This window comes from Petaurus breviceps, unplaced genomic scaffold (assembly GCF_028583685.1).
Source record: "Petaurus breviceps papuanus isolate PSGF00001 unplaced genomic scaffold, PetGlider_PUasm1.0 229, whole genome shotgun sequence".
Lineage (NCBI taxonomy): Eukaryota > Metazoa > Chordata > Mammalia > Diprotodontia > Petauridae > Petaurus > Petaurus breviceps.
The window spans coordinates 19348294-19373399 of record NW_027185903.1 but is presented as its reverse complement, the minus strand read 5'-3'; the positions used below and the strand labels follow the sequence as shown (position 1 = coordinate 19373399).

The 25106-nt window shown below is 38.6% G+C and overlaps 1 protein-coding gene and 1 long non-coding RNA gene across 6 annotated transcripts in view; both read left to right on the top strand.

Moving 5' to 3' along the window:
* The window catches only part of HOMER1 (homer scaffold protein 1), a 159211-nt gene extending 145889 nt beyond the window's left edge, over nt 1–13322 (top strand). For all 5 annotated transcript variants that reach the window (XM_069096320.1, XM_069096319.1, XM_069096318.1 and 2 more), the window contains one exon: nt 10523–13322. In XM_069096320.1, the coding sequence (XP_068952421.1) occupies nt 10523–10711 (189 nt within the window). In that variant the 3' untranslated portion in view covers nt 10712–13322. The remainder of the gene's footprint in view (nt 1–10522) is intronic.
* A 4491-nt stretch (nt 13323–17813) lies between these two features.
* LOC138167439 (uncharacterized) lies at nt 17814–24428 on the top strand. The gene is made up of 3 exons (XR_011169884.1): nt 17814–19016; nt 20574–20817; nt 23411–24428. It is a non-coding gene; the product is annotated as an uncharacterized lncRNA (long non-coding RNA).
* The last annotated feature ends 678 nt before the right edge of the window (nt 24429–25106 follow it).

The following is a 25106-nucleotide window of genomic DNA, read 5'->3' as shown; positions in this document are numbered from 1 at the left end:
ACAAAGCAAGTGTTAACCACAGTTTTATCTTTATACCAGCTTTTAGAGACTAGGTGACCAGAAGCATAAAATAAACTTTAAAGAAACAGAAATAAGTTTTGGAACGAATATATACTTTCCTGGGAAGGAAGAGGAGAGAAGGGGAATGGAGTCACCATCTCAGATCTTGTCCTGGCAAATTCAGTAAAATAATCAGCGCAAAAACTCCTCTTGGTCCCCCAGAATCCATTACCAGCCTCATCCCAGTGGCTCTGTTCCCCCTTCCATGGAAATTATTCTCTGCAGCTTCTGCTGATCAGTTTCTCCATACTCTGCTTAGTTCCCCTCTAGGCTATTGTGGGGACCTCACTTCCTCTCTCATCTAGTACAGAACCCTTGCTCCCAGGGGTGGCAGCAATGACCATGGCACCACCAGAAGCCACAGTGAAGTAGGAGGTCAAGCCCCCTTCTCATGTAGCCTCTCCTCTTCTCTTGCCCTTAGGAATGAGAGAAGCTAAGTCCTCTTGGAGTTTAGGCAGTCAGCACTTGGCACCAGTTAAGGCAGTATTGCAAACTGTCCAGTGACCAAAAGTACAGAGTCAGAAATTCACACACTTCCCTTGGCGTCTTGAGCATGTTCAGCTTTCTGGGCACAGTCTCCATTTTTCTGCAGAATTGCCCCCATTTTACCAGCATCAGCCTTTCCCTTTGTCTTACTGATGGTGTCATTTGGGGCCTGGGTTCTGGCCTTGGAAAAAGGAGTCATGGCCTGCCTTCTTGGTTCTTTCTTAACCTTGGGTTGTCTCCCCGAGCATCTCCTTCAGCCCTTCTTCTAGCCATGGTGGCCACACTGGGGAGTTGCTTCCTTCTCTCCCTCTAGTCTCTTTGCTTCATATTCAATACAACCATATCCAGACTTTATATTTGCATACTAGATATGGAACTGTAGCCTATGTATTTCTGATAGTAAGGACAAGAATTATAGATGTATACCAAGAGAATAAGTGTACAGTGGGTAGAGTGCCAGGTCTAGAGTCAGGAAGACTCGTTCCTGAGTTCGAATCTGGCCTCAGACACTTACTAGCTGTATGACCCTGGGCAAGTCACTTAACTCTGCCTCAGTTTCTTCATCTGTAAAATGAGCTGGAAAAGGACATGGCAAACTACTCCAGTATCTGCTAAGAAAACCCCAAATGGTATCACAGAGAGTCATATATGAGTGAAACGACTCAACAGCAACAACCAAGAAAATCCCTCCGTCATTTAAATCTCTGCTCTAGGCTTCTAATTCAGGCCCTTCCCCAGAACTGCTAGTTTTTCTCCTTTTTTTAAAATATTTGGTTTTGATTTTGGTGTTTTGTTTGCCTTCATATGGAATTCCTTTTAAGTTATATGGTGGGCAAAATGTGGACAAAATCCAGGCTAGAAGCCTGGATAGCCCAGAGCCCAGATAGTTAGTCCCTTGAATAATTGCATTGGCTGTTTTCTGTTCACCCACATCTTGTGTAATAGTAATATATACCCAGGAGAAGACTATTTATTTTCATTATATGGATGTGCCTCTGGCCTACTAGCCTGTAGGAGAAATTTTTCACTGTGAAGCCTCGCCTTCATTCTGCTATAAATACTTTCCTGTAGGAATAGGGTGAATGGGAAGAACTAGCCAGTGAGTACCAATGCGCACACTAGGAGATTTAGTATTCCTTAGGATCAGCTACTTGGATTATCTGCTTCAAACTAATCAATACAAATAGGTCACAAGAAATCGCGATAAACTTTTAGAACAACAGTTCTGGTTTTCTTTGGTTTTCCTTTCTCATCAAATTAGCCAGTTGCATATCCTAAGGAAATGGAATGTGTTATACTGTCCTACATTGCAATTTTTCAGAGAATCTGAAATTCTTTGTTTTCATCTGGGGCAGAGAAACAAATTAGAATGCTCATTAGCCAACGGAAACTTTTCCTTGCTAAGAATATGTGATATGTTTGAATCAGAATTATAGGGCACCTTTAGAAGTCAGCTATTGTATATATACTTCTCACTCTAGGTTTTCATTTAAATTAGCTTTATAAGCAAACGGCTTGTCTATTCATTAGAGGGCCTTAATAATTACTACTCTCTTCACTTGTTCTCAACACCTCTTTCTGGGTTACACTGATTAATAAGGCCAGGCTACTTAGCTTAAGAGAGAAAAACTAGGCTTCTGGCTCCCCTGGTTAAATGGTGGGTCTCTAGGAGATGCATGGACCAGCAGGGTTTTTGTTGGTGACAGTGGGGAGGGGGAAGAGAGAAGGGGAGAGCGGGCATGGAAAGAAGAAAAATTGTCTTGCATTTCCTCTCTTTTTCACACCGCTTACTTTGACTATTTCCCCTACCCAGAGACCCATATGAGGCATCCAAGACTTCACTCCAGGGGACCAGTATCTGGAATGGGAGGATAGTTCCTCCCCATAGTAGTTCAAAGACAACCACTCTCCCTCCATAGTCTTAGACTGCCCTCCATTGCATAGCAGGATACCATTTCCTCAGCCACCCCCAGGGAGCACGTCCATCTTTTTCACCATGACATCTTTCTTCCAGGAGCTACCTTTCTTTCCAGACCCTCCAATAGGAGTGTGTGTGGCCCCGTCTGCCTTCACAGCTGCCCCCACACAGTCACATTATGTTCTCAGCCACTGTTCCCCATCTTGCCAAAGTGAACAAATTCCTAATCAGGGCTTTCTTTTTGCAGAGCTCTGATAATTTGCTTTTATGAAAGACAGTGCTCTTCATTTCATTCTTTGTTCCTCACTTTCTCCGGTGTTTGGAACTTTGTTCACAACAGTAACCATTCCATGTAAAAGTCAATTAAGCAGAATGTCTTAGGTCATGTGGCCAGGAAAATGATAGAATAGCTTGTTTCTGCATTTCTGCATAAATGTTTCTACATTTCTGTCTGTCCTAAAACCTCAAAAGAAGGAAATATATTCCAAATGTAGCAAAATTTACCAAGTAAGAAGACACTAATGCTTGATAAGGTAAAAGCCTCATGAAGAATAACTGAGAATATCAGCATTTAAAGGTGCGCTGTCCTCTCCTCTGCCCTATTCTGTGTGCCGGGTGAAGCCAGATCAAGTAATTGTATAAGCATAGATTCCAGGGGCCAAATCTGGAGAAGGCTTTGTCTGATTTCCCTACATCAGACACACAGTCTGACTCCTCCACATTCACACACTCTGTAAGAGTCATCAAACATTGATTCTTCCGAGCCACATGAAGGACAGGATGTCAGCCTGGGTGATGACTGTGAAAGCTGACTAGAAACCTAGCTGGAGTTACTCCTTTGCCTACAGTGTTTACTCTGGATTTTATACCCACCGCAGGTCAAGAAGAATGGCGGGGGAGGAGGGGTTGGTGGCGCAGTTAATAGAGCACTGGCTCTAGAGTCAGGGGGACCTGAGTTCAAATCTGGACTCAGACACTTAACACTGACTAGCCATGTGACCTTGGCCAAGTCACTTAACCCTAGTTGCCCTGCCCTCCCCCCTCCAAAAAAAAAAAAAAAGAATGAGGACATCCAGTCTAAGGGTCTGTGTAGAGGAAAGGATACTGAAATAAGGGAATAGCCAGGAGGGAGAGGAGAAGCCAGGTGTAAATGAGACAAAGACAGAAAGACAACAATTCCAAGAGAAAGAGACTGGAATATAAGCCTAGAAAAAGACTCAAAAACAAAAGTGTGAAAAAATCCCCCAAAGGCTTAAACATACTTGAACAAGTTTGAAGTTGTGTCCTTGAGGCACCTTATGGGAGGTAGAGTAGACAGAGTGCTGGGCCTGGAGTCAGGAAGACTCAAGGTCAGATCTGGCCTCAGACTAGACTTTTGACTCGCCAGGTCACTTAATCTCTGTTTGCCTCAGTTTCTTCAACTGTAAAATGGGGATAATAATGGGACTTATCCCTCAGGGTTGATGTGAAGATCAAATGAGATAATATTTGTAAAACATTATCTGCTTAGTCCAGTGCCAGATACTTATTAAGTGCAATATAAATGCTTATTCCCTTCCCCCCCACCATGAAGGAAAATGACCTCCACGAGGTCGAGGCTGGGACTGTGGTTGAGGCCGTGGCCATGGGGCCCAGGGAGGAAAGGCCGAAGACAAGGAGTGATTTCTTGTCACTAAGCTGGGCTGACTAGTCAAGGACATGAAGATCAAGTCTTTGGAAGAGATCTATCTTTTCTCACTTCCTGTCAAGGAGACTGAGATCATAGATTTCTTCCTGGGATCTTCATTGAAAGATGAGGTTCTGAAGATCATGCCTATTCAGAAACAAACTAGAGCTGGACAACGTACCAGGTTCAAGGCTTTTGTGGCCATTGGTGACTACAATGGCCATGTTGGTCTGGGTGTCAAGTGCTTTAAGGAAGTGGCCCCAGCTATTCATGGTGCTATCATTCTGGCTAAGCTGTCCATCGTTCATGTGAGACATGGCTACTGGGGGAACAAGATTGGCAAGCCTCACACAGTACCCTGCAAGGTCACTGGGCAATATGGGTCAGTTCTGGTATGCCTGATCCCCGCCCCTAGAGGTTCTGGCATTGTCTCAGCTCCTGTGCCTAAGAAGGTCCTGATGATGGCTGGAATTGATAACTGCTACACTTCTGCAAGAGGCTGTACTACTACTCTAGGCAACTTCGCTATCTAACCCCAGACCTGTGGAAGGAGACCATGTTCACTAAGTCTCCTTTATCAGGAATTCACCAACCATCTTGTGAAGACTCACCCTCAAGTGTCTATCCAGAGGACCCAGGCAGCTGCTGTGGCAACCACATAGATGTTTTTTAATAAACAATTAAATTGAACTATGCCTGCTAAAAAAAAAAAATTACAGAAATTAAAAAAAATTTAGTCCCCCCCCAAAAAAGAAAGAAAAAAAGGCAAAATCTTTGAAAAAATACATGAATTCTGCACAAGCCAAAGTAATTGACCTTGACAAAAAGATGTGCAAAGATAACTTAAAGATCACAACTCTTCCAGAAAAAATATAAATTTTAATTTTAAAATTTTGAATACCACACGATAGCAAATAATAGAAAACAATTTAATCAAGAAAATTTTAATAAAACAAGAGGGGAAGTCTATGGGAATAAACTAGGATCAAAGTGTTGGCTTAGAAGGAACAAAATCAATACAAGAATATAGCAATCTGTGATGTATGAAAATTCTGAGAGATATAATTTCTGGGTAACTAAAAGTTGCTTTATTAATTATGGCTAGCAGTAATTAATAAAAGAAGTCAGTGGTACTCTTGAGGATCAGACAAACCTTGGAGGACACTAAATACTTATAAAGCCTTTGGAAAACTGGGTGTTCCCAAAAGGCAGAAATCAACACTGGTCGGTTAACAATTAATGAGAGAATGAATATTGTAATAAGAGTTGGGCTTATTCTAATGAGGGGCTAGGGGAATGTTATTCTGATCTCTTGGACAAAGAGAGACTCATATCAAGCCAGACCACTTCCACCTCAAAATCTTTACAAAAGGTTCTGTCCTCCACCCAGTCCATGAAAATGAACAGTGGTGGGATAAGAATTCCACCTACCGTGTTTCCCCGATAATAAGACACTGTCTTATTAATTTTTTTGGACAGAAAAACACCAGAGGGCTTATTTTCAGGGGAGGGCTTATTTTAATGAACATTGACAGCAATTTTAATAAACAGGTAAATGTGAACAAAAAAATGTACCTTTATTCAATAAGCAAATCACTGGGGAAGAACAGGATGACGCGCTCACTGCTGCAGCTCTGATTGGATGCAGCTCAGAGCGCGGCGTGTGTTTCACCCAGGGGGGGAGGGGGACGGTGCATACAGAGGCTACCGTAATGTAGCGTGTAGCGCAGGGGATCACCTTCACTACAGTAGCAATCTCAATAGGGCTTATTTTCGGGGGAGGGCTTATTTTAGAGGAATCTTACATAGTAAGGGGAGGGCTTATTTTCGGGATAGGTCTTATTATCGGGGAAACACGGTAGATAACATGGTCTCTGTGTGGTAAATTCTTTGGTCAAGGTCAGAAATGCTCTTCAGAAGCTGGACTTTGAGGAAATAGAAAGGAAAAAATCTAGATCCCTTTATATTAATTGGTCAATTAATTAATAATTATATTAACTTATATTATTAATACATTATATTAATTATATGGTATAATTGTATATAATGTATAATTATATTATGATATATTGAATTAATGTGTTGATATAATATATTAGTGTAATTAATTAATTGGTATTAATTAATGTAAGAGAATAATTTCTCCTGAAACGGTTTTAGAATTGTATTAAGCCACTTGGGGAGGGGGGAGAGAGAAAGACAGAAAGAAGGGGTGACTCCTTGGACAAGACTTTGTGAAGTTACATTATATAAAGTTCAGATAAGAAGGGTATAAGGACATTTCTCTGACTGACCTCACATAGGCAGTAAGTGGTCTCCAAAAGAAGGGCAAATTGAGATAGACATACATACATACATACATACATACACACATACACACACATAAATACATACATACATAAATACATACATCTACAAAAGCATATGTGTCAATCTAATTTGGAGCACTTAAAATTTGGATTTTGAATAGACCCAAAGCAAGACCTGAAGAAATACAAAATAGGCACTAGGTGGGGCTCAGCTTCCCTGGAGCATCTCTGACCTATACAGTAAACTTTTTGGCTTAAGCCATTTTCTAGCCATGTAAAGCTAGTTTCAAACAATATTAATAATGATAAATAATAATCCACAATTTAATATAATTTAATAAAAATACATAAAATAGTAGAAAGGATACAAAAATAAAACCCAACAATTTGTTGAATATAAGAACTACATAAAAAACTGAAGCCCAGAAACTGAAATCAAATTACTATGTATCAGGTGATTCCAAATAATCTAGAGTTAGGGTAGTGTTATCAGGCAAAAAAAAAAATAAATTCATGAAGTCAAAGAAGATAATTAGGGAAATTGTCTGAAGATACCAAAAACAATGAAACCATACTTTAGTATTAAACATATGCAGCAAATGGATAACAGCTAAATTTCTTAGTGAGAAGTTAGCTGAATTACAACTAGACAGACAGACAGACAGGTAGATAGATAGATAGATAGATAGATAGATAGATAGATAGATAGATGATATCTTGACCAATAACTGTAGGAGACTTTAATATTTCTCTTTCTGAGCTGGATGAATGTAGCAAAGATAAACAGATTAATGATCTACTGAGTATGTAATTTTTAAAACTAAGGAAATAATGAAGGCAGCTAGGTAGCACAGTGGATAGAGCAATGGACCTAAGTCAGGAATACCTGAGTTCAAATCCAGCCACAGCCACGTAATAGCTGTGTGACCCTGGGTCACTTAACCCTGTTTACCTCAAGTTTCATCATCTGTAAAATGAGCTAGAGAAAGAAATGGCGAACTGCTCTAGTATTTTTGCCAAGAAAACCCCAAATGGGGTCCCAGAGAGTCAGACACAACTGAAATGACTGAACAACAAGGAATTAATGTATTATGAAACCCAAAATGAGCGCCAAATAAGAAATATTGAAAATTAGTGGAAAAATAGGTACAATGGAAAAGTGACTATAATCACAGCACTAAAAGTTGATTCTTTAATAAGGCTAACAATCAATAAGCCTTTTGGCTAAATTGAACCAAAAAATAATAATAAAGAGGAAAATCAACCAAAATAAAAATGAATTGGCTTTACAATAAAGAAGAAATAAAAATAATTGTTAGAGCCTTCTATATATAATTGTATATACCAGCAAACATTGATAATTTTAAAGAGGCAGATAAAGAGGTATCTACAAAAATACAAGATAGTCAAGTTAACTAAACCTGAATCTGATCCTAACCTAGTCTTTGACAGTCAAATTGAACAAATCATAAAGAACTACCAATGACAAAACTCTGGTCCAGGCAAATTTTTTAGATGAATTCTCTCTAACTTTTAAAGAACAATTAAAACCATTTTCCACAAATTAGTCTCAAGGACTAAAAATAAAAAAGCATACTAGTTAATTCATTTTATGAGAACACTTTACCTAAACTAGGGGCAAATAAGAGTTGAGGAACAGAATCATATAGCAAAAAAAGAATATAGGAATATAATTCCCTATGACGAAATTGGGTTTATACCTGGAATGTGAGGATGGTTCAGAATTCAAGAAACAATAAGTCTAACAGGATCAAAATCTAAAACAACCAAAACCAAATGATTATAGCAATATGCAGGAAAAAAAACCCTTGACAAATTATAATAATAATAACTAACATTTAAGGTTTGCAAAGTGCTTCACAAATGTTATCTTAGTTTATCCTCTCAGCAACCTGAGGAAGTACATGCCCATTTTACCGATGAGGAAACTGAAGCACCACGAGGTTAAGTGACTTGCCCAGGGTCACAGAGCTAGTAAGTATCTAAGACTGGATTTAAATTTCCTTACTCCAGGTCCAATGCCCTGTCCACTGCATCATTTAGCTGTATCACTTAGGAGGGATGGATTTCAAGTCAGGGAGTGTGGATGGGGATGAGGGAAAAGGGGTGGATAATGAGTCCAGTTAGTTTGAGATGCCCATGGGAATCCAGGTGTAGAATTGTTCTCCCTCTCAGACTGTATCTTCTGTAGCATATTGAATGTGCTTATAATAAATTATATTGTAATAATAATGATGATAATAATTAACATTTATATAGAGCTTACTATGAGCCAGCATTGTGCTAATTATATATGATATTTTATTAATATATTTAAATATATAATTATTGATTATTTTCATTATCTCATTCAATCCACAATCACTCTGGGAGGGAAGTGGTATCCTCCTTTTAAAGTTGAGGAAACTGAGGCAAACAGCAGTTGTGATTTACACCGGCTCATCCAATTATGACCTGTTTGAGGCTGGATTGGAACTCAAGGTTTTTCTAACTCCGAGCCCAGTGCTCTGTTCACTGTGCCACCTAGCTGAGAGTTAATATTACCTAGTATGTCAGCACACTCAGTACATTACAGAGCTCATAGTTAAGCTAAGAATGAAAAATGTGTGAGAGAAACTACTTAGTTACTGCTAAACATCTGTTATATCCAAATGTTATGTATCATGGTGAGGCTTGACTTCACTTCCCTGTCCAAAAAGGGGCGTGCGGCGCCAAGTCTCAAGTTCTGAAGGCACACCTCCGTATTAAGTAATTCAACTCTTCCTCTGTCTTTTCTTGCTTGACCTTCCCTCCTCCTCCCTAAATGCAGACATCTCCCAGTCATTCCCTGATCTTCCCTTTCTCTCCTGCTTCTGCACACTTTCCCAGCCTGTCAGCAATACTAAGAACAGACTTCTTTCACATTACCTGTCAAAATTCTTTTCTTTCTTCAGGGTACAGCTCAGGTTGGCACCTTTCTCCAGTCCTCCTAGCTCAAAGTCTTCTCTCTCCTTAAATTTCTTGTGTGGTTTTTTTTTTCTTTGAATCTCCCTTTTGTATTTAATGCAGGTATCAGAATATTCAAGTACATGTATTTCTCTCCCCTGTTAGATTATAAGCTCCTTAAAGAAACTTGTGTTCATTTTTCTCTCTAATACCTAACAGTGCCTTAAAAATAATGTCTGTCTGATAATAGATGTATATATTATGGATCAAATTAAATATGGAGGTAATTTTCTATGGTAGAATGCCATGGGGGAGTGTGGGAGTTGGGGAAGAGGGAATAGTCTTCCCAGAATGTCAGGCTGTCTGTTTGATGGAAGCCATAGATATGTTCTAGCCTCATTGGAACCATTTCTGGCATCCTTCTCCTGTGCCCAAACTAGTAAGGTAGCAAAGTTGCCTGATTTGTGTTTAATCTCCTCTCTCTTTGCCCTGTCTTAGCTGTCAAAGGCAGGTGGCAAAATGAGAGTAAGACCTTAACAAATAGAATCTTGTGCCTTGTATCTGAGAAAACAGACAAAAAGTGATAAGAGAAATGAGATAACAATATCTTTTAAAATGGATATTTCTCTCCATTTGGCAATTCTAACTTTGGCTCTATAACCCAAAAATATCCTTGAAGTGATCTTTTGAAATCTAGATAAGTGATCTACCTCAGTTTAAATGATCTTGGTTTATTTTATTTCTTCCAATTAAATTATGTTTCATATTTTTCTTGAAGAAATGCATAGAAAGCTGACCTCAGAACCTGTAAAACCCACTGGCTATGGGACGCTGGGCAAGTCACTCTTAGTAGCTCACTAAGACTAAAATTGCAGAAAAGATCCCAACCTGTATTCAGTAGAGGGAGTTTTCCTCATCTGAGAATTCCTCTTACAAATAAAATCACAGGACTTGTCCTTCTCCCTTTTCCCCTATTCTTTACTGAACTTTTGATGTCAGAACCTCTTTGAATCTTGAGATGAGAAGCTAGAAAAAGGATTGTATGCTTTTCACCTGACCTCTTTAAGTGATATGGACTCAGTCCTGATACATCTACATCTAAGTTTGAATTAACATCTCGCACTTCTTTCCCTAAAGGAAGTAGAAATTCGAAACAAAGACCTGGAAGGACAACTGTCTGACCTAGAGCAGCGCCTGGAGAAAAGTCAGAATGGGCAAGAAGCTTTTCGCAATAATTTGAAGACACTTTTAGAAATCCTTGATGGAAAAATATTCGAACTAACAGAATTACGAGATAACCTGGCCAAGCTCCTAGAATGCAGCTAAAGGACCTGGGATTTCAGTGCTGATCCTTTTAAAGACGTGCTGTCTCTTCTTCATAGGACTACCTTGGGCTCTGCATCAAAGTTGCACAAAATTAGGATATTACCCCTCCGCAAGGAGGACGTATTTGCAAATTGGAATAGGATATTTCAGTGTATTTAGATTTCAGCTTGTAGCTAGTTAAAAACAAAATGAAAAACTTGAACTACAAATTACCTCCTTGTACATTATTGGCCATAGTTAACTAGAAAGCTACTCATAGTCATTTGATGCAATCCTTTTCTGATATTAGCCAGTGGGAGAATTAGCAGTGTCTGGGTCACATCCTCCCTTTTTTTTGTGTTGGACACAGTTGTAGATTTTCTGCTTTTTAAATTTATTTATTTAAAATATCTAACTGCTGTGTTTTGTGCAAAAAAAACCCCCAACAAACAAAACCCAAGCTTAGTGATGAAAGCCCTGTGTTTTTTTTGTTGTTGTTGATGTTGTTGTAACCTTAATGATTTCTCAGGATACTTTGCACTGTTGAGAAGCAGTGTCTTTACCAATTAATTCTTGCCAGGAGTGAGAGAGAAATGCATCTTTAATTGAAACACAGATAATATAACTGCTTGTATAGAGTTCTTCCCTTTTTTATACTGGAAGATGTTTCACTCTTGTTCACTCTGATGTTCTATGATACTGTCCAGTGTATGGTTTACTTTTCCATATTGATTCCATGTACTTAGGATAAGATATTGTCTCCCATTTTATGACGCATTTTAAAGCCAACAAATGAAGGCAGCTGAGTCCCTCAGAAAAAATTTCTTTTTAAATTTCTGATAAATTTGACATACTGTACTGAAATATAACAACCAGCCGTCAATGGTCTGGTCTGTCTAGCAATGTTAAGGATATTTACAAAATATGCAGTTACATTAAGATGTTTTATTTATATATTTTGCAAGAAATATTTTCTGAATGATCAATGCATTTCAATTTTAAGTGTAATAGTGGTGAATGGGGAATTAACTCTGTTTATTATAGCTCATTTTAAGGATGTATAGCTGTTTTAAAGGGGATACATTTATGTTGAACTTGCCCGACCAAGAGGACTGTTTCTCGCTGCTGTGATAATAGCAAATTGAGATAGAGACAAGTTTACTCTGTCTGGGTCTTCACACCACATCTGTATCCAAACCACACTAGGCAATATTCTGAACTGTTAAGTAGGTGTTTCAACACAGAAATTGAATTCACTAGGCTATGCTCAGTGAACAAGTTTTAAAGTTGTTTTGATGTAATTTTAAAGAGATTTTTGGCAAACCTGCATTTCTTTATATGATATATTTATTTTAAGAAAATCTTTGAAAGGTAAGCCAAGCGTCCTTTTGTCTGCTTACTGAGTAGGAATTGCATCAAACTCCGTCCTCACTGTAAAGTACCTATAATGTTGGAGAGGATTCTTTTTCAGAATGGATAGATGCGTGTCTGACTTTCAAGATCAGTCTCAAGAGACACTGATTTTTCGTTTGCACCCCACATTAATTTAAACGTTACTTACAAAGTCTAGATAGTTAATCAATCTGTACATCAGACTACATCCTCCATTTAATGAACGGGCTCTCTGTACTAGAACATTTGGGTCTGTTTATATTTATGTGTGTATGTTTCTAATGCATACACATTTAATTTATATTAGAAAGAGTATAAACACACATGGTTTATTTATAAGATTATAGCTTTTCTTTTAACAGTGATCAGGTGTTTCCTGAAACCTTTCGTCAGACCCTCAGCCATCCTATATTATATGTGCTCAGATGTCTTCTAAGTCACCTCCATCTATTTTAGGCTATTTTCTCACCTCTTCTTCTGGGGAGAACAATTTAGCTACATATGCTCACAGCTGAGATATTTCTGTGGTAAGTCACATAATTAGTTTGATTTGACAGATGGAATTTAGAAGTAGAAGATATCATGATATCCATAGTCTCCGAGGAACAAAGAGCGTCAAGCTTATTCATTTAATGGGGGTTTTGACTTGGGGATCAGGGAATTTAGTCATAAAGAAATAAAATAATGTAAGTTGATGGCATGGCAAGTGAAGTACATTTTAATGATGTAATAATTAAAATATTTTTACGATTTGACAGGTGTCATTTAAATGTGGGAAAATAGTTCACTAAAATGTCTCCACTTGAATTGTGTTAATATGTGAGACATGTGTTATTCAATATATACATATAAACATATGTATATACACAGAAAATTATTTTTAATATTTTCCTACTGAAATGAAATTTGAAATTGGACATTTTTTGAGATTTTTTTCCTTGTCCCATAGAGGATAGTTTTTGGTTTTTTAGAGATTAACAATCTATCGAAGACTGCACCTTTTAAATTCCCAAATTGTTACAAGATATGTACATTATCGGGGATAAGGTGGATATAAGTGCACATATAAATAAAATTTTATTGTGATGAATGTTTTAAATGTTCATGTACAGCAGGTGAGTGTCTGGAAATTGTCATCTGCAGGTCATGATCTGGTTGTGCACCTCCTGCAGACCCTCCATTTCTGTATTATGAAAATGATCATTTACATATTTGAAAAACTAATTTTTCCCAGAGAAAAGTACTATATAGTGTACCTATTTTAGATCCAACTGTGGGGACACAGTCATAACGTATTTGCTGGAAGATAACATTGGGGCAGAAGACAACCACAGAGTGCGGATATGGAACAACATGGGGTGGGTGGGGGTGGGGGGGACCAGAGCAATCACATAATGTATAACTTGTTATATGACAACTATAGAGTCTTGTTAAAAAAATTTTTGGAAAAAAAAAACAAGAAAAAGCAAAAATACAATTTTTATTTTGAAATACACTTGCTGTTCTCTGGACAATGTACTTTTTCTCTTTATTTTTCTTTTCTCAAATCTTTTACAGGTATCAAAAAAAGTGTCTAAGTGCTGGCAGCATTTACTTAAAATCTTACAGGTGCTACTGGATTTTGCATTAGTGTGTTATGTTGTGAAATCCTGACTTGGACATAAAAGGTTCTTATAAATATTTCCCTGCATGGAAAATTAGTTTTTGGTATCTCTCTCTCTATCTCTGTCTCTCTCTGCCTCTGTCCCTCTCTCTGTCTCTCTGTCTCTCTCTGTCACTGTAAATAACAGAATCTCTAGGCAGTTGCATTTCTCTTGGCCCATTAGAAGAATTCTAGGACCCATTTAACCAACTGCCTTGCTGTTGGTTAACTTGCAAAAAAGGAGATAAAATGATCTTGGACTTGGAGAACTTTTGAGCTCAAAGTGGCATTAGATACCATATTAATCTAAAAGATAAATATGTTTACAGGGAGACCTAAGGGCATGGGGCCTCTTTCAAAACTGAACCACATATTTAAACTCAATTCTTTATCCAGCAAAAATAAAATTTCTGCTTCACCATTTGTGCTATCACCTTACCAAAATATTGAATGTTAGACCCAGAAGGAATCTTAGAACTCGTCTACCCCAGTCCTTTATTTATAAAGAAATTAGAGCTCAAAGAGGCAAGTTAACTGTACACCAAGATCTTAGAGGTGATGGCAGACCTTGAGAGTATGACACAGCTTTCCAACTCTTGATCTGCTTATCTTCAGGTGCCCAGTTGAAACAGAGTGAACCACCTGTGGTTTGGTCTCAGTCAAATCTAGCACAATATCAGGATGTTGGGCATGTCTTTTTTTTTTTAACCTTAGCTTTAATTATACATTTTTTAAAAATAGCTTCAAATTATTTCTATGGATCCATAAATATTTTTTCATCATTGAATTTTAACTGCCTCTGAGATAACTTGATATTGTTCCTTTGTTGTTCATGTGGAAAACACGATTGAAACTTTATAGAAGAAAACATTTAAGGTAAGAAGCAGAGATTGATACAAATGCATTTCTTAAAGAGATTAACTAGAATCTGGCTTAACTGTTATTAGTAAGTTGCATTTGTCAGAATAAAATGTATATATGAAATGTCATAAAAACTATTTTGGAAACTTTATTTAAAAGTATCATGGGGGGGGGGTGGACTAGGGAGGGAATAAATGAGTCTTTGCCTCCATGCTATTACCCATTTATGCAAAAATTCAGCAGGGCATTTATCTTGTCGTTAAATATTGGATTCAATCCTAATATTTTATGTATTGTTCTGTATGCATTATGGGATCATCAGTTAAGAACTTTAAAGGGAGGAACCCCAGAAGTCATTGAGTATTAACACCCTCATTTTACAAATGCAGAAACCAAGGGACAAAGAGGGTCCAGTGCTTTGCCCATGATCATATGGCTAGTGGATAGTAGAGTAGGGATCCCAAACCAGGCCCTCTGCCTCTAAATCCACTGCTTTGGGAAATTGCATGCCTAGACATTTCTAGAGGTCACATAAATTTTTTTTTAAAGCATTGAAATGACAGGGGAGAATTTTGTGATTTCTTATCCAAATGTACAAATCACTTCCTCAATGACTAGTATCTATTTGATATAATAAAATGACTTCCATGATTAATACTATTTTCATTACTTGGACAATTGTGTGTCTTTTGGTCAGAAATTACAGATGCCCTCAGGACTTGTGTTAGCCAGGCAGAGGCCAGGTCATTCTTTTATACGCCTGCATATCACGGCTCCTTGTTTTCCACAGGACAGGGAGAGGTAGGAGCAAAAAATGGTTTAGGTGAGCCCCCAAAAGGAGGAAGAGATCATTGTTCAGGCCACCTGCTTTTAAATGAAGTCCTTCATTTTGCCTGTCTAGATATCAAAACAGGAGTTAACATTCTTCAAAAAACTTCTTCATTTGTAGTCTTTTCTGATCAAATCTATTCAGCTGTGAACATTTTGGAATGAAAGCGCTGTCCGAGTGGTTGCTAATAAGTTAGTTTCAGGCAGCACCCCATTGTAATAGCTGAAATTATAACTTGATATAAGGATTTCAAGTTCAGCTCTAATCCTAGGGTGCTGTGATTAAAATAGCTGATCCTGGGGACTAATCATTCTGTGAGGTTCTGACCTATTTTTTGTCAGTTGTTTTTCTGTTAGATGGATGCAGTGGCTTTTGCTTGTAATGATATCTAGTTACCATGGTAATAGTTCCCCAATAAATGCTTAATTCATCTAATCAAGGTAGCCACAGGAAATGATGTGCTTAGTAAACAATTTTCTGGCAAGTTGATCACTTTTTCTTCCTGTCTATTTATTAGAAACCACTCATCTGTGTGTGTGTGTGTGTATGTGTGTGTAGGGTTTTTTTTCTTCTATTCATAATTTGTTTTATGGAATATCTATAGTCAAGAAGATGTAGTTTCAAAACAGATTTCTGTAAAGCAAGCCATTTTCTCCTTGACTGCCATAATGAAATTGAAAATACAGTTTCTCTATGAAAATCCCCTAGCAGGAGTTGAGCCCAATAATATCGGAGTTGCCCTGGACCATTCTGGGTATTTTTGTATATTGGCAGGGAGTTGTCATCCTAAGACTATAGGTTTATAGGTGAAAAGGACCTTGAGAGATCACCTAAAGCTTCATACTGATTTAGAAAACTGCAAGCTATCATTATTTGTGTTGTGTTCTTATTTATTTTGTTGAACATTTCCCAGTTACATTTTAATCTGGTTTGCCCATACTCAGGAGTTTTGCTACCGTGGGCAGTTGAGTTCACTTGACCCCTTTGATATAATCCAACCTCATTTTCCAGGTGAGGAGGACAAAGCTTAGAGCCCTTAAGTAACTTGTCCAAGGTCACACAGCTGGCCGGTGAGTAGCAGAGTCAGGATTTGAACGAGGTCCTCTGACTCAGAGTTGTTCAGTGATCTCTTCACTACAGCCTGCTCTCTTTCTATTCCTATCTATTCTATTGCCAATACAGAGTAAACTTCCCCCCAAATATACTTTTCATAAAGCACTTTTGAGCTCCTTTCCAGTTCTGAGAATTCCTTCTCCATCACTGGCTTCACGGACAATAACAATTTCTGTTATTCTTGGGTTAGCATGTTTTCATCTCAGCTTGGCCTCCTTTAATCTCCTTTGGCCTAGGTATCCTAATGTCAAATAATACTGTGCTGAAAATCACACTGTAGGTCTTCTTATCTAATTATATGTATTGTATATTATCTAATATATACATATTGTAATATATCTAATATATATTATAATCTGAAAATCCCTCAACTTAGAGGCTAGATTAATGAAAAACATTAACCTTAGAGTTGCAAATTTACAAAATGTGACAAAATAGGAAATGAGAGATTCTGGGAGTTGAAAGACAAAGCCAGTGCTAAATTGCATGGTGAAACTCAAGTCCAAGAGAAAGAACATATACTCCTTGAGGTCAGGGACTCTCATTTTTTCATATTTGTACATTCCAGTGCCTAGTACTTCATACAGTAGATGCTTTATAATTATTTGTCCAATGGATTAAAAAAGTATCAATCACCCTCCCTCACTTATCTCCATTCCCTATCCCCAAAGGTCAACTGAGTCCTTTGGTGTAATGAATTTGAAGTCAGAAAAACTGTGTTTGAGTTCTACCTCTGACATGGTAACTATTTGACCTTAAGCAGATCACTTAACTTCTTTTGACCTCAGTTACTTTATCTATAAAATAGGGATAATATTACACTGTCTTCACAGAATTATTGGAGGGAAAAACTACTCTGCAGAGTGCTATGGAAATGGGGAATATTAACTGTAGGTACAAGTTTTAAGCATATGCTATTGTGTGTGACTTTCATGTCACCCTAGCCCCCAAATCCCTGAGGAAGATGGTGATCAGATCCTTTCCAAGTTGGACCAAACCATTAGATCAGCCCCAGAACTGAAATATTCTGCCTTGGGCCTTTTAGATGGATGACAACTGTAGGGCTGGTTGGAAACTCCTGGTATTGTTTATCTTTGCTCGTTTTTTGTTTGTTTTTATTTTTGTTTTTTGGGGGGAGAAAATCATGGTTAGTGACTTGCCCAGAGTCACACAACTAGTAAGTGGCTGAGGTTGGATTTGAACTCAGGTCTTTTTGACTCCAGGGCCAGTGCTATACCTGCTATGCCACCTAGCTATTCTATTGGTATTATTTAAATGGAGGTGAACTTTCAAGATGTATAGCCACTGTTTCTTCCAAAATCTTATTGAAATGGACCAAATTCAAGATTTTGAGAGCACATGATACATCCATCTAGAAGTTCACAAGTACATGGTTAATATGGTGAGAGCCTCTGGATCTGGGGCTGAATGCTGAAGATTTTTTCTATCTAGACTTTTATCCTATACTGTAAAAAGCCTAGAAGTCTTCCAGAGTCAAATAGATGTTCTATGGGTTCTATGGGTGATAGTAATACAAAACCATATAAACTCTTAACTATCATTTTACTAATCTGACCTTTACAAATCAGTTTTATGGGCATGTTTTTTCCTTATTTCCCATAAGAACATGTTGTAACCTGTATGTAGGAATTGGCTGGCCCCCTTGTCAGATAACCCTTGATCTTCAAAGATCTTCAAAAACCCTTGTTGGCTCTGCCTTCAGTTACTGCAGACTAAACCAGCTTCTGCCCAAGTGAAATGGAGAGCTACCTTTTCCATGTTTTTTAATTTACCAAAGCCTCAAAGTCTGAATGTCTCACAGTTACTTTCAAATGGGTATTGTTTGTTTTTTATGTGTGGTTATTGCTAGTATGGGTGATTTCACATTTGCTCGATAATAGACTTTGTTTAAAGTATGTTCAGTTATTTCAGCTTTTTTTTTAAATGGCCCTTAATATTTTTCAGGTTGGCCCACATCCAGAGGTGCATAGAGTGCCAATTATCCATAGTAGAGATACAGCCAGCCGGAGATTCCAGAAATCCTCTTTTTTGGTTTTGGATTACAGCATATGATTCCTCCCCACCCCTAACTAGCAGGGTTAGCTTCCTCATTATGTCTCACTTAGACTAAAATTAGTTTTCTTTCCTTGGGCAGACAACAGCTGAGAAGCATAATTAAATAGCCTGAGTATGTTGATTGAGCAAAGGAGGGAAACAGAACTGGGATTAAAAATTGACTGCACAGTGGACATGGGAATAATTAATCTGAAAAATTTCTATTGGCTCATTTTTCTGCATGATTATGTTGCAATAACTTAGTGGCAGTTGAATATTATTTTAAGCTTAGCATTATCTGTGTCAGGAAAGATCTGAAATGTAACCAGTTGGGGGACAAATATTGTCCCATGAAATGCAGACACTAAGGTGGCAGGTGGTAGAGACGGACAGATGTACAGACAGACAGGCAGACATATCCACGTTCAATTGTGGTGAGTATTGAATATAAATTAAGCAAAGGATATGATTGATGAAACAAGCTCTAGTTTCTCCTGGCAGCCTTTATTTCTTCTCTAGGTTATATTGGATAGATTAGAAGCAGGGTTGAGGAAGGTGCTGCTAGAATCTGTATACCAGTATATATAGATATATCTACGTAGAGATACATAGGTTAGTCTCAGGTTTTAATTCAATACTATTTAATTTCTTATTTAATAAGAGGATGGGAAGAATCAAACGATTTGGTCATGAGTGCTAATTCATTCAATCACCAGGGAATTTATTCAGCTACGATCATAAAATAAGTGTTAAACAGTAGGTTGCCTCAGTTTTTTTCTCCCTTCCTTCATCTCTGCAGCTTTTTTGTTGTCTCAACTGTCCAAGAGAAGTTCTTTCTAAATTCTAGGTGATTGAAGGCATCTTAAAGAATGGGTTCTAATATATATGAAATTCAGACTTGATCAACTACCAGGCACTGAATATCATGATATTCTCTGTCATTTAATGAGGCAATTTAGATGTTTAAAACATCTGGATAATTGAAGCTTATTGCATCAAGCTTTTCCACGTTGCCTCTCTGTGGAATACATCACACATATTCTGCCTTGGCAAAAAAAAAAAAAAAAAAACCTAGTCATAATTGAACTTCTTCCTGGTTAATTTCAGGCATGGACCTAAATATTAGAGATTCTCTGAGACTATTGAGACTAAGCAAGATTAATTATTCAGCTCTACACAAAATAACACCAGATGATTGTGCTTTGATAACTGATATTTCTTCTGTCTTTTCTGTTAACCATGATGAATTGTCACTCCTCACTGTCATCAGGGGGTCTGATTCTAGCAGATCCTTCCTCAGCCCTGCTTCTAAACCAGGGCTTCATAAACTTTTTCCACTCAAGATCCCTCTTCCTGTTTTTCATTGGCACTGGGTGACCTGAGGGCATGCTCAGTCCAAAGTATGCATGCTTTGTGTTCAGAACCAAGGCTTTGGTGAAGTTGAACGATGCAACATGGGCAACAGCTGCCAGAAACACCTCATATTCAATATGCATTTCATTTTTAATTAATTTTTGGTTGTTGCATGATCAGAACCTTTTACTGTTGCCAGATTTTTCATGACCCCCATATGGGGGTCACTACCCACAGTTTAAGAAGTTCTAAAATCTAAATTATCAGATGTAACCTAGGGAAGGAAATGAAGGGTGCCAGGAGGAACTAGATAATCAAGCTTGTTACATCAGTCATCATCCTTTGTTTAATTTTATATTCAATCCTAACTAGTAACTCTTGTTCTTTTTTTTTTGCTTTTTGGAGGGCAATTGGGGTTAAGTGACTTGCCCAAGGTCATATGGCTAGTTTTTGTGTTAAGTGTCTGAGGCCGGATTTGAATTCAGGTTCTCCTGACTCCAAGGCCGGTGCTCTATTCACTGCACCACCTAGCCACCCCAAAATTCTGTTGTTCTACAGAATAAAATGCATGGGCTTTGTGGCAGCTGTTTTTTTTTTTTTTTTTTTGCCTTTCTCAGAGACCTTTTCTTTTTCTTCAGAACATTTTTCTAGTTATTTGTCATTCACCAAAGTCTGACTGCCAACTCAGCGGGAGTGTTGCTCTATTCTCTCAATATTTTCCTAATGCTGCTGTGGGTTCGGTAATGATTTTCCCCACTTTTTCAGACGTGGCCAATGGTCCATAGTAGTAGGGGAGGCAGCATGTGTGATGGAAAGAGCACTGGACTTGGGGTTAGAAGACCTGGGTCCAAACCTTGACTCTGTAACTTACAGTGAACTTGGGTAAGTCACTTCTCTCTGCGTCTCAACTTCTCTTTTGGTAAAATTGGTAGAGAAGGTGGGGTGGGTTCAGCTAGGTCAGGGACTCATATACGATTTAAAAATATTTTATAACTATTTCAAAATAATTTGTTACCACTATATTCCTATGTACTTTGTTTTATGCATTTAAAAACATTTCTGGAAAGAGGGCCATTGACTTCCCTAAGGCTGCCAGTGGTTGGCTATGGCACAAAAAAGGTTAACTATCCCCTGGACTAGGGCCATCTCTAAAGTCCTTTCTAGTTCTAACTCTTATGATCCTGTATTAATGCTTTGTTCTTCTCTTAACGGTGATGTTCACTAATAGGAATAATTCAAGGAAGATTTTTCTCCTGGACATTCCCTAAAACAGCCACATCTTTTACAGACACATTGCAAGTTCTAGTATTGGATATGCCCATACCTGGCTATTTGCTGGGGACTCATTTAATACCATATGGTTGGTGGTGGATAGGGAGTTGGTCTCAGAGCCAGGGAGACCCAGGTTCAAGTCTTTCCTCTGACATCTAGCTGTCTGACTCTGGGCAAGTTAATGAAGCTATCAGCGGCCAGGCCACTCTCTGAGACTTTTAAGTTACAGAGAAGTTGATCATCCTCAGGGACAGAGGGAGTTTCATCACTGGGAGTTCTATACACCAATGGACTTCTATACACAAGTCTAAGTAAAAAAAAAAAAGTCACTTAAACCTGCCTTGGACTGGTTCTTTAGCTGTCAAATGAAGGGATTGAAAGAGATGATCAGCCAGGACCCTTCTACAGCTAACATTCTAATTCTGAGTTGAAGTAGTCACATCCAGCCAGTGGGATAATGACAGAAATCTCATCCTCTGCCCTGTTCATCCCTGGTTCTTGTGGAATGGGCGTATTCATGGCTGGAGTGTATGAACAATGGCTCTTTATGAACTCCATCACCTCTGTACCAGAGTTGGCAACAAGGGACTTACCTCAATGGCCAGAGCTTTACCTCAGATCACTTCACACCCAGGTGAAGATGTTCCATTAATTAGTAAAGGTTGATCAGGCACTGCCTTGTGTCAGGGAGGAAAGAGTTTGAGAGAAGGTTCAAATACCCCCAAAGCAACAAATACTGAAGAAGTGAGTACTCCCTGTGCTGTTATAATGTCTGACTCAGATCTGGGGATGTGCCTGGAGTTACTTGTGCTCTACTGTTATTTGTGCTTTCCAGAGGATTGTTGTTGTTTAGTCTGATTCTTTGTGACCCCAGTTGGAGTTTTCTTGGCAGAAATATTGGAGTGGTTTGCCATTTCCTTCTCCAATTCATTTGACAGATGAGGAAACTGAGGCAAACGGGGTTAAGTGACTTGCCCAAGGTCACACAGCTAGTAAGCATCTGAGCCTGGATCTGAACTCAGGTTCTCCTGAATCCAGGGCAAGAACTCTATCCACTGTGCCACATAATTATAGTCATCCAAGTCCAAACCAAGTCCACAATAACAGTAGTTACTGTTATTGATTGTCCCATATAATAGTCAAGCTCAACTGGGCACTATTGCAGAGCTTATACTCAGTGCAGGAGCGCAGTTCTGGCTGCCACTTAGGTACCACCTCCTCCCCAACTCTCCAGAGCAACCATTAAGCTAACCACAACACATCAAAGGCACAAGCAGAACCATTCATCATCATTTTGACCATTTCCCCTTCCTTCAATGGCATTTAGCTATTACTTGAGCTGATAGAGGAGAAAGGTGTCTTTTTAAATCATTTTTTAATTTTGCATTCTAAATTCTTTCCCCTCCAGACTCTTCCTGTCCATTGAGAAATCAAGCACTATGATGCCCATTATACATGTGAAGTCATGCAAAACATTTCCTTTTTTTTCAAATGTTTTATTTTCCCCCAATTATATAATTACTTATGAAAATAATTTCTAATACTTTTTTAAGATTCTGAGTACTAAATTCCTCCTTCCCTCCTTTCTCCCCTCCGTGAGACAACAAGCAATTTGATATGTTATATAGGTATGCAAGACATTTCCATATTAGCCATGTTGCTAAAAAAAAAAAAAAAAGGCCAGGAAAGTAAAGTGTAAAAATATGCTTCAACCTATTCTCAGTGTTCATCAATTCTGTCATTCTGGAGGCGATTAGCATTTTTTCATCATGGGTCCTTTGAAATTGTCATGAATCATTATATTGATCAGAATAGCTAAGATCACAGTTGATCATTGTTATAATATTGCTGTTAGTGTGTACAATGTTCTCCTGGTTCTGCTCACTTCACTTTGCATTAAGTCATGTAAGTCTTCCCAGGGTTTTCTGAAACCATCCCCCTCATCATTTCTTATATCATAACAGTATTCCATAACAGTCATATACCACCACTTATTCAGCCATTTCCCAATTGATGGGCATCCCTAGAGGGGAAACTTTCTAAGTCCAGACTTAAGGAAGTTACAGATCACATAAAAACATAAATACTAAACCTCAGAAAAGGGATGTGGACAAAGATTTTCCACTAGGATCCCTGAATGTTCAGTGTGGTTATGATCCTACTTTCGACTAAAAGCAAATGTCAAATCTCTCTCTTTGGCCAGGCATTGAACCATCAAGTCAAGATGTCTAGAATCCAGTAATCCTAATAAATGTCTCAAGCTCTCTCCTGTCTGCTTAGAACAGAAAGATGAAGCCATTACATTATTTGGTAAAGGACCATAGCCTCTTTTTCACTTCTGGAAAAAACCCAAAAACAGATAATCCTGACTTTGGAACAAGATGAAGCAAGTCTAAAGACAGAGCCAGCCACTGGCCAGGCTACAGCAGAGATGACCACAGCCTCTGGGCCAGAGCAGCTAGGAGAGTTTCAGTCCCTCTTATGGATCTTCCATTGAGATGCTATGATCACCAGATTGTTGGGGAGGCAGCATGACACGATGGAAAGAATGCAGGCTTTAGAAACAGAGGTCCTTGGGGCAACAACGTCAGGCAGTGGGTAGAGCACTAGCCTGGAATTAACAGGACCTGAGTTCAAATCTGGCCTCAGACATTTGACACTAGCTGTGTGACCTTGGACAAGTCACTTACTCCTGAATGCCTCAAAAATCCAAGAAGAAAAAGAAATAGAAGGCCTGCGTTCACATTCTGGCTGTTCCAGAATCCTACCTGTGTGGCCTCCAGCAAACTATGAACATCGTTTTCCTCCTCTAGAAAATAAGAGGGATAGAATAGAGGCTTCTTAGGGGGTCTCCTAAATCTAGGATCATACCTGCCGCAGTAGCTGCAGAGGTTTCCAGGACCTGGGTAGTGAGAGACATTGAAAGGACAAAACAAAACCCTCAGGCAGCTCCAAGAGCATTATGTGGTTTGGTGTTTTCTAGGCCACACCTTGGAATCTCCATGGACTTTGGTAGTCCTGGTCTTTCTCGAACATTTCCAGTTATGCCACCCAGTTTCCCGCTGCCCCCTCCCAGCTCCCTTTTATGTGTTTTCTTATGCCGTTAGTGAGCAAGTTCCTTAAGGGCAAGGACCGTCTGGCTTGTCTTTGTATCCCCAACTCCTAGATCAGTGCACAGCATACAGCAAGCTTTCAATAAATGCTCTACCTACCTGCCCATCTATCTAGTTATGATTGTTGTTGTTAAGTCGTTTCAGTCACGTCCAACTGTTTGTGATCTCGTTTGAAAGAAAGGAGCCTAAATCCAGGCTAAGTTTGGATTTGATAAAACAGGCAATTTTAGTTAGGCTATCAACTTTTTTTATTTCAATAATTCATGATCCATAATTTCATCCAGTGTTGTCTTTCATCGACATAGTTGGTGATGTCCCTCTACAGCTTGGAGGGGTGGTCATCAAAGGGTTGCTCTGGCCAGAAATTCATCTATGTCCCCCATCTGGTGTTGACCCTCTTCAAATTTGACTCAACTGATCAATCAATCAACCACTCACTATTTATTAAGCACTGTGTGCCAGATATGGGCTAAACACTGGGGATACAAGAACAAAAGCAAGACAGTTCCTACCTCCAGGAGCTTACCTTCTAATGGAATCCCCATGTACGTATATAGGCATATTCGGAACACAAGATGAATACCAGGTAGTTTGGGGAAGGAAGACTTCATTCAGAAGGTAGTGTTTCATCTGAATCTCAAAGGAACCCAGGGATTGAGACAATAATTCTCCAGTTCTTCACCAGGGCTTGACTCAAAGCTTTTACATCCGGGTAGGACCCGACATAGTCTGTGCTCCATGGACAAAACCTTAAGAAGCCCAGGGCCACAAGGAGGTTTCCACTAG